At 37.0% G+C, this 9,976-nt stretch overlaps 2 protein-coding genes across 2 annotated transcripts in view; one reads left to right on the forward strand and one right to left on the reverse strand.

Annotated features, from left to right (window-relative positions):
* Positions 1-3,151, forward strand: part of LOC109244364 (protein SIEVE ELEMENT OCCLUSION B-like) — a 4,845-nt gene extending 1,694 nt beyond the window's left edge. Inside the window, exons 4-8 of the mRNA XM_019411447.1 lie at positions 503-960; positions 1,265-1,374; positions 1,464-1,606; positions 1,690-2,184; positions 2,301-3,151. Of these exons, the coding sequence (XP_019266992.1) occupies positions 503-960; positions 1,265-1,374; positions 1,464-1,606; positions 1,690-2,184; positions 2,301-2,921 (1,827 nt within the window). The 3' untranslated portion in view covers positions 2,922-3,151. The remainder of the gene's footprint in view (positions 1-502; positions 961-1,264; positions 1,375-1,463; positions 1,607-1,689; positions 2,185-2,300) is intronic.
* A 1,370-nt stretch (positions 3,152-4,521) lies between these two features.
* Positions 4,522-7,111, reverse strand: LOC109244356. The gene is made up of 2 exons (XM_019411435.1): positions 6,978-7,111; positions 4,522-4,993 (listed from the first exon to the last, which is right to left on the reverse strand). The coding sequence occupies exons 1-2, from the start codon at positions 7,109-7,111 to the stop codon at positions 4,522-4,524; spliced, it is 606 nt and encodes a 201-aa protein (XP_019266980.1).
* Between the last annotated feature and the right edge of the window lie 2,865 nt (positions 7,112-9,976).

The raw sequence follows: 9,976 nt of genomic DNA on the forward strand, positions 1-9,976 counted from the left end.
CCCCCCAACCCCCAAGCGTAAAATAACTTCTTTGTTAGCTATTAGATTACCTAATTATAAACAGGAAAAACTAGTAACTTGCAAAATAAGACATATAATAACCTGCTACAACGGGTTATAGTGCACCGATACTCTAGGTAGGTGTTTGGACATGAATTCCAAAAAAAAAAAAGATTCAAATTTGGAATTTCACTAAAATTTGAATTTGAAGATGAAGTTGTGTTTGGTTATAATTTTTGCAACATATTTTGCAACTAAAAACTACCAACTTCCCATTTGGAAATGCGGTTCCAAGTGAGATTGGAAAAATTGTAAGATTTTGATAACCAACACTCTTTTCAAAAAAAAAAAAAAGAAAATTCTTCTTATGTCCAAACGGGCTCTAAATTCTTCTTAAAAAACATTCAGCGGATATAAGTAAAACCCTTCTTGGAAGCCATCTCGAGTCTAATATTAATTTGAGATGAATTTGATGGTTGATGTGAATGTAATTATGGTACAGTTGATATGCAAATGTGCTAACAAAGATGACCCGCACTCAACAACAATGGCGTTGCTTCACTCGCTCACAACCTACGCCTGGGATACAAAAGTAGCAATAACATTTGCAGCCTTTGCTCAACAATATGGTGAATTTTGGCTACTTGTTCAACAATATCCAACAAATCCACTGGCCAAGTCAGTTGCAATCATTAAGGAACTTCCAGAAATCATGGAGCGCACCGATGTTCTTAAGCCAAAATTCGATGCAATCTCTGATCTGATCAACAAAATGTTGGATGTCACAAAGTGCATTATCGAGTTTAGAGACATTCGAACATCTCATCATCAGTATGCTATCACCCAAGAACTCGAAATGTTGATCAATACTGCCCATATTTCCACTGCTGCCTATTGGACTATAAGGGCCGCTGTCATGTGTACAGCCATCATTTTGAATCTCATTGCCACAGGCCACGAGTATGTTTTTTAAACGACTTTAACTTCTATAAGCTGACGGTATAAAAGATTTTTACATTATCATGCCGTGTATGCAATAACTACAAATAACCCTCCATTAAAAGTTGGATTAAAAACCTGGAAAATAAGACAAATTACCTGCTATAACAGGTTAATTTTTCTACTATGCTTGCGCATATGAGTGAACTCCTCTCTAAAGTGGGTAGTCAAGCTAAAAAATAACTCTAATATTGACAACACAATGATAGAAATATTAAAGTGTTATTTGACAATTTACCATGTACTTTGTGAATATGTGTTTTAGGTATATGTCAACAACATCCGAGACTTGGGAGATATCTAGTTTGGCTCACAAGCTTGCCAACATATTGGATCTCCTGAGAAAGGTTCTTAACCAATGTTACCAAAAGATTGGTAAGCATGTGTTACGATCTTTTTAATTAATTAAATTGATGTTTAAAAAACAAACTAGGATATTTTACATATTCTTGTTTGTGATATAGAGGAGAAGAGGCAACATGATGCATTTGAAGCACTTTTGCGACTTCTGAGGACACCCCACATCGATAACATGAAGATACTGTCAATCTTGATTTATTCCAAGGATGACCAGCTCCCTCTTTTTGATGGAACTCATAAGAGAAGGGTTTGTACCAATCACTACCTCTTCTTCTTAACAATTAATATCTTCAAGAGATTTACTTATAATTACTTAATTGATGTGCTTAGGTAAGTCTTGATGTGCTTAGGAGGAAGCATGTATTGCTTTTGCTGTCAGATCTGGACATTGCAGCAGAGGAGCTATTTATTCTCCATCATATGTACGCTGAATCACAGGCACAACCAAGTAGGCCTGAGAGTAACTATGAGGTTGTTTGGATTCCTGTAGTTGACAAAAGAGTAACAACATGGACTGAAGAAAAGCAAAGGAAATTTGAACAAGTCCAAGATTCTATGCCCTGGTACTCAGTAGCTCATCCTTCTATGATTGATCCTGCAGTCATCAGATATATCAAAGAGATCTGGGGTTTCAATAAAAAGCCTCAGCTTGTTGTTCTTGATCCTCAAGGTAAAGAAACAAACAACAATGCTTACCATATGTTGTGGATTTGGGGAAGTTTGGCATTTCCCTTTACTAAAGCTAGGGAAGAAGCTCTATGGAGAGAACAAACTTGGAATATTGAACTATTAGCTGACTCCATTGATCAAAACATATTTACCTGGGTAATTAAGTTAAACTCTCTTAAACATTAGTACTTTTAATCAATTAATCCATCACATACACACAGATCATGAGGTATCATCATCTTTAAATTATCTACATATTTTTTTCCATGCAGATTGGGGAAGGCAAATGCATATGCTTGTATGGAGGAGAAGACATCGAATGGATCAGAGCTTTCACAACTGCGACAAGAGCTGCTGCAAATGCAGCCCGTATCCCTCTAGAGATGCTCTACGTGGGTAAAAGAAATCCAAAGGAAAGAGTTCGCAAGAACAGCGCAATAATCCAAGTTGAAAACCTAAGCCATGTGGTGCAAGACCAAACTCTCATTTGGTTCTTTTGGGAAAGGTTAGAAAGCATGTGGCACTCAAGGACTCAACAAGACATCCCTGGAGAAACAGACCCAATTCTTCAAGAAATCGTCACCATTTTAAGCTATGATGGAAGTGACCAAGGATGGGCTGTTTTTAGCCGGGGATTGGCTGAAATGACTCGAGGTAAAGGTGACCTGATGGTGCAAGTTATGAGAGGATTTGAACGCTGGAAACATGAAGTCACAGATATCACTGAATTTGTTCCTTCAGTGGACCGTCAACTTCGTGCTCTTCATACTCCTCACCATTGCACACGTCTCATATTGCCTGGAACCACTGGTCATATTCCTGAGAGAGTGGTTTGTGCTGAATGCAGCCGTCCGATGGAGAAGTTTATCATGTACAGCTGCTGCATTGATTGAGCATGCATCTTTATTAGTTGCTCCTTGAGGACCATATGTTTGAATAATATTACTACTAGTCCTCTTGAGAGTCTTTTTAAGTATTGCTCTTACTTAATTAACAGTATGCTTAGAATAAAATGCCATGTACGTACTGGCTTTTTGATGTACTTGTTTTGAAATTTGAGTGTGTGATCGATGTAATTCTATAGTGTTATGCATGAGTGAAAATAAATCTGGTTTCCAATTGATAACGTGTGTTTCTTAGTTTGTTTCTCTTTTGCTCACTACTAGAATTTTCCAAAAACAATCGACCAAAAATTTGAAAAATGTGGTCGATAATATATATATTTTTTTGGTAAATAAATTTTCTATTTATCTGAATGTTCTGTACAAGCATGTCTTCATCCTAAAGTTGGACATGTAGCCCCAACTTTAGTGTGCATCTCTAGCCTCCTCTGCTAACTCTAACAATATTCAAAAATCTTTCTACTTAGTATCGTGTATCTTTTGCACCTGGTTCGACCTTCTCCTTTGTTGCTTCATGGGTAGAAGTTTAGGCTGGCCATCTGTTTTGCTAGCCTTGGTACTTTGCTTCCTCTGCAGTGTACATCTTGTATAATCATCTTCACAATCACCTCCTCAGATCTACGTTTGTTCTAGAATAGTTTTAGGTTCCTTTCCTGCCAGATATAATAGATTCTCCCTGCTAATGTCATTCTATATATTTCAGCTTTTCCATATTTCTCTCGTGCATTATTTGTTGCCCATGTTATCTCCTCAGACCACCCCATTGTAGCTCTGCTTATACCCAAACATGTGAGTAATTTTTTCCAAATTTTATCTGCTACATTGCACTCAAAGAATAAGTGTTGCGTGATTTCCTATTCCTGGTCACATAGAATACATAGCGGACTACTTTGCATCCCCCATTTGATAAGCCTATCTCTTGTATATAGTCTACTCTGTGCAGCCATATATAATATGAAAGACCACCTTGGACTACTTTGATTGTTACATAACAGCCTCCTCCAATGAACTCTGGAATATTTACCTCTCAGGTTGACATTTGCCTTATGGGAGAACTCTTTCTTGTTCATAATCTCCTCAACTGTTAGCCCAGCCTCTTCAATATATTTTCCTGCATTGAGTATCTTTTGCACTATCCAGGATGCTTGTTTTTGCTTTACTTCATGCATCATATTCCCCTTTATATAATATGTATGTGCCCATTTGATCCACAATCTATCTTTTTTCTGCCCTAGACTCCAGTAGTGTTTTAGGATGGCTGTTTTGTTCCATAAGCCAGTGTTTGTTATGTTCAATCCACTTACAACCTTTGGTAAGCACAGCTTTTCCCAGGCAATAGGAGCTTTTTTGGAACCCTCAGTTGATCCTGTCCAGAGGTAGTTTCTACAAATTGCTTCAATCACCTGTCTGATCTTTTTAGGCAGTATGAAAATTTAAGGCCAGAATTATATTGTGAGTACATTCTTTATCAGCTGCAATCTGCATGCATAAGACAGTAGTTTTGCTGTCCATATAGTGATCCTTCCTGTCATCGTGTCTAATAGTGGTTGACATTTCCCAATTGATAGTCTCTTTGAGCTCAGAGGCACACCTAAGTATCTAAAGGGCAGTGTGCCAGCTTGGAAACCCAAAGTTTGCAGGATTTCCTATTGTATGTTAGGAGCAACTGCTTCAAATATATAGAGTTGTTCCCCTGGTTAGCTACTAGACTAGATGCCTTTGAGAAGCTTTCAAAACAGGCATACAGTAGCTTTGCCGATATCACATCTCCCCTGCAGAATAGTAGCAGGTTATCTGCAAATCCCAACTGCACTAAGTTCAGCTTTGCACACCTAGGGTGATAGTTGAAATCAGGGTTGTTCTTCAGAGTCTTCAGCAGCCTAGTCAGGTATTCTATTGCTATTACAAACAGATATGGAGATAGGGGGTCCCCTTGCTTCACCTCTCTCTTTGCTACAAATGGAGTAGTTGCCTTACCATTAACTAAAATAGTGTATGATATTGTTTGTACACAAGTCATAATCCATTTCACAAATGTATCAGGGAAGTTATCCAATAAGCACCTGCTCCAGGAACACCCACTTAAGTGAATCATAAGCTTTTTGCATGTCAATCTTGATCATGCATCTTGGTGATATTCCTTTCCTCCCATGCCCTTTTATTAACACATGGCTAAGTATGATATTATCATTGATCACCCTACCAGGAACAAAAGCATCTTGTCCATTATCAATCAAATCATCCATAACTCCTTGTAGTCTGTTGGTTAGAATTTTTTATATGATTTTGTATATTGCAGTGCAGCGGGAAATTGGTCTGAATTCCTTCACATAAGTTGGGTTCTTTACTTTTGGCACTAGTGTAACAACAGTACAGTTTATTGGTATGTACATGTCTTGATTTTCAAAGAACTAAATTATTGTGTTGGTCACCTCCTCCCCAATTGTTGTCCAGGCTTTTTTGAAGAAGCATGAGTTGAAATCATCCATCCCTGGTGCTTTATTTTCATCTATCCCTTGTAGTGCCTGATATACTTCTTCTTTGTCAAAAGGTCTAATGAGTGCTTGTTGCTGCCTTCTATTCAGCATAGGATTATATTAGGTTGTATTGTTGGCAGTGTTGTATTTTGCATTTCCTAGCAGCTGCTTGTAGAATTTGAGTATTTCCTCTTCCATGCCCTTCTCTGTTCGTAGCATTCTGCCTTCAGTAGACATTAAGGCCTTGATGTGGTTTTGTGTTCTCCTGTTCTTCTTGTTTGCAAAGAAGTATGCTGAGTTGGAGTCTCCTAACTTTAGCCATTGCACCCTGGATTTCTGTTTGTATATGCTTTCTTCTATCAAATCTCATTTCTCAAGTTGTATCCTCAGCTCCTTTTATTCTTCAAATAACTCCTGTGGGTGGTTTGGAGTTCTCATGTCTTCTTGTACCTATTTAAGTTTGCCTCTGATATCTTTGATTCTTTCTGTGACCCCAGTAAATTTCTTGATATTAAGTTCTTTGATGGCACTCCTAACATGTTTTAGCTTCTCCTAGATGTCCTTAATGTAGTGTGCATTATTAGTTTGTCTCCAGCTGTCCTCTACTACCCTGGTGAAGTTAGGATGGTCTGCTACACAGTTCATGAATCTGAATGCTTTCCTGTATCTGTTTTTTGGCCTACCCAATTCAATGCATAGTGGAGAGTGGTCTGAGAATATAGGATCCATAACTTGCACTGATAAAGGTGGCATTGTAGTCATCCAATTTGAGTTGACTATTGTTATATCAATCCTATTATATGTGTGATTATTGCTCCATGTGTATGATCTTCCAATTGTTTGAAGTTCTATCATCCCTGCTTCTATCATGAACTTTCTGAAGTCCCTTGTATCCATATCCTGCACCTCTGTACCATGTATTCTGTCTTCTACATTCAATATGGAATTGAATTCCCCCAATATTAACCAGGGTTCTTGCTTTCATGATTCCATTAGCTCCAGTTTTTGCCAAAAAACCTGTCTATCCTTTATACTATGTAAGCCATAAAATGCAGTGAAAAGATATTCAACATTCATAACTATCCCTTTCACTTGAACATGTATGAATTGAGAATGTACCCCCAGTTCATTTATCACTGCCAGGTTGGGGTACCATAGTAGCCATATTCTCCCTCTTTGTGTAATAGATGCATTAGCGATCCAATCCCATCCAAGTGCAATTTTATATATTATACTTGCAGCTTTGTTCTCTTGAGCTCTATGCTCTATTACTACTATAATACTAATATTATTTTCTCTAATAAACTCCTTTATCTCCTTTTGTTTATACAACTTATTCACCCCTCGAATATTCCAAGTAGCTATCTTCATCTTAGTAGAAAAGGAAATTGAGTTATGTTATCCACCCCTATACTACCTCCTCCCCCTCTTCAAATTGTGCATGTTGTGGTTCCATTCTCTATTTATTTGCTTCTTCCCTGAGTGAATTGAAACCATTTATGCTAAATAGCTGCTGTGTATTCTCTAGTTAGCCTGCTTTAATTGTCTTCCCAGTTGATCTGCCACGCACTTTTGTCCAGCTTTCCTCACCTTCTTTATCTTCCCCTTATTGCCTGATTCTTCCTTGTCATTGTTAGTTTCCACTTGTTTTACAGTTTTGCTTTGTTCTTCTTTCACCCATACTTGCTTTGTAGGCTTCTTCATAGCTTGTGGTTGTTGTTCCCAGTTCCTGGTGGTTTGGATTGGTCTCACACTGTCTTTTTGTTGGCAGCAATGCCCTACTTACAAGCATGTAGGACAATCAAAGGTTTCCAGTCATATGTTATCTCTTGTTCAAACATTGTCACACCTCCCTTTTCTACCCGAAAGGGGTATAAGGGAGTATTTCCAGTTTAAGTGACAATCGAAACGGGATTATTTATATTCAAATTCAGAGTCGCCACTTGGGATAATTTATGGTGTCCCAAGTCACCTGTTTAAAATTCCGAATCGAGGAAGTTTGACTCTGTTTTACAGTCCGCGAAACACAAAAATCTGGGTAAGGAATTCTGTTAGCCCGGGAGAAGGTGTTAGGCATTCCCGGGTTCCGTGGTTTTAGAACGGTCGCTCAATTATTAATATTGACCTAATTATCTGATTAATTACATATTTAGAGCCTATTGCATTTTTCAAAAGAAAAACCGCTTTTAATTATTTATGGAATTATTCTGGAACAAGTTACGATTGTCTTACACTTGTTTGTTGGTACACACTGCGAATCGTGTCACGGGAACCGTACCCACGATCCACAACATGTTTAATTTTATTAACATTGTTAGAAGTTGTGGCCGGGTAATATGAAATGTGCACCCGAATTTGAAAATTATGCATCACAACTATGTCACGGGAACCGTACCCATAGCTATGATAATTTTTATTATAGTGCGCCTAAAGCAAACTACGAAGGTTCATGTTCTAAACTAATTTGAAGTTTGTAATAAGGCCACGAATTGTATATAGCACGGGAAAAATTTTGTGCTTTTAACTATTCTGTAAAGATGGGCCCAGCAGCAGGCCCATTATGTTATTTAATAAAAAAAAAACAAAAACTCTTTAAAGAACAATAACGCTGATGTTGCTTGGGCTTAGAAATTAAGCCAAGAAATGGAAAACAAACTCAGAGACCTTGCCAGGTCTGATTTCGACCAAGTTGTCCCATTTTGGGCTAACACCAGCCCCAACAATTTTAACAGGAAGGCCTTTAATATGCTAATGCCGTAACTGAAGTCAATCTCTTCAAACACACAAATAACAAAACACTATATTAAATTCTGAAAATCACATATGCATAAATAACGCCATTAATAACAGTAATATTAGCTTGAACTACTTTATACTACTAATTAATCACACTTAACATCAGATGTATAATCATTTTATCAATACTGGATTCCTAAAATAACAAATCTGGACATCGTTTAGCAATTGAACCATGATTTTCTTTTGAAAGTGTATGAACTTGACCTCAAACTTAAAAATACACTATGGCCAGTATACTAATCAACACGCCCTTTTAATATAAAAAAATGAGCTAATGACATTACATACTCATCCTGATCTTCAAAACAAACACATGAAAAATGAACTATTCAGAACATCCAATACTAGACATCCCAACTATTTCATGGAATAACACATCAGATTTATCTCACTTAAGTAGAAGCTAGAAAGGAAGAAGTTTAAAGGAAAAAGTTAAATAACTTGAAAGAACATAAAAAAAAAACCGAAATTCATCATGAATATTAAACTTCATAGCAGCAGTACACCCTTCAAAAACATGCTTGCACTTCATTCAACATTCAAAGCTCAAAGAAGTACCTGGATACAGAGCAAAAATAAGGAAATAGATTTTTTTGAAATCAGCAGAAGATAGTAGGAAACATCAGAATCAGCAGCAAAGAAACAACACTATCAACCAACACACAGCTTTAGTATCAAGTCATATTTCAGCTAAAGAAAACCTAGAAATCCAAAGGAGAAACTGTTCCAAACTTTTAGTGAAAAGCAGAAAAATGGAAAAGCTGATGGAACAATAGAGCTGGATTTTCAGAGGTATTTTTAAGGTCGGAAATTTCTGCCTAATGAGTGAAGAAAGGTTCTATTTATAGGTATCAAAATGCCATGTGCTGAAAAGTATAAAGGAATTATTCCCTTCAGCCCAGAAAGAGCATCTTTCAACAGAATTGGACAGCTGGCCGCCCCTAATTGGTTTTAGTATTTTGTACTGGCTAAATAGGGTCAGCTGCCCATATTCTAGAACCTTATACCATGGTCTTATCCTATTTCTATTTACACACCCTTCCAATGACCCCCCTTAAGTTTTCTTTATTGTTCAATTACCCCTACAAGTTTTCATTAATGCTGAAACACTTAAAATAAAACTACTGAATGAGACAAAAGTTGACCCTAGGCTAATTAGGTAATTAGGCATACACTGATTAAAACTAAAGTAATGCTATGACTTATATCAAACGGCTAATTAATCAAAGAAAATTCTAATAAAACAGTGATTTGATCAGACATGGCAACCTAAAAGAAACTAACTGAATTGCTGACTTAATCAAAAGAACTTATTTGATTTCTAACTCAATTAATAATTAATAATTAACAATTAAACTAACAATTTAACTAAGAATTGATCCCAGACTACTGTCAAATTGAAAGAGAAAACAAAAATAAATAATAAAACTGGGATAACAACAAATAGTGGAAAGTACTAAGGGGAGGGAAATCAAACCTAAAAATGAAACAACGAAAACCAGAAAAATACCTAACAAGGGAGGTCCATGAAGAATGTGAAGCGGCTCTAAAGGTGAATTTCGAGATAATTCAGAATTGACCCCAAATGATTGTTCTTGTCAAGAACAATCCATTTCGGGTGAGTTTCGAACTACACGAATGAAGAAACAACGGAGGACCTTGAACATGCAAAGACAGTTGCTCTTCTTTTTTTCAGATTTGAGATTTGACGGATTCAACGGGTTGTTTGGGGAAATCATTACTGGATTTGGGTTTAGGGGAGTGTGGAGG

The sequence above is a fragment of the Nicotiana attenuata genome, unplaced genomic scaffold (genome assembly GCF_001879085.1).
Source record: "Nicotiana attenuata strain UT unplaced genomic scaffold, NIATTr2, whole genome shotgun sequence".
Classification (NCBI taxonomy): domain Eukaryota; kingdom Viridiplantae; phylum Streptophyta; class Magnoliopsida; order Solanales; family Solanaceae; genus Nicotiana; species Nicotiana attenuata.

Bases quoted from the DNA above. Each gene is read 5' to 3' on its own strand.
- LOC109244356 (XM_019411435.1), bottom strand. From the start codon at position 7,111: ATGAAGAAGCCTACAAAGCAAGTATGGGTGAAAGAAGAACAAAGCAAA. The intron at 4,994-6,977 runs GTGCGTGGCAGA...TTCCTGGAGCAG, and splicing joins GTGAGGAAAGCTGGACAAAA to GTGCTTATTGGATAACTTCC.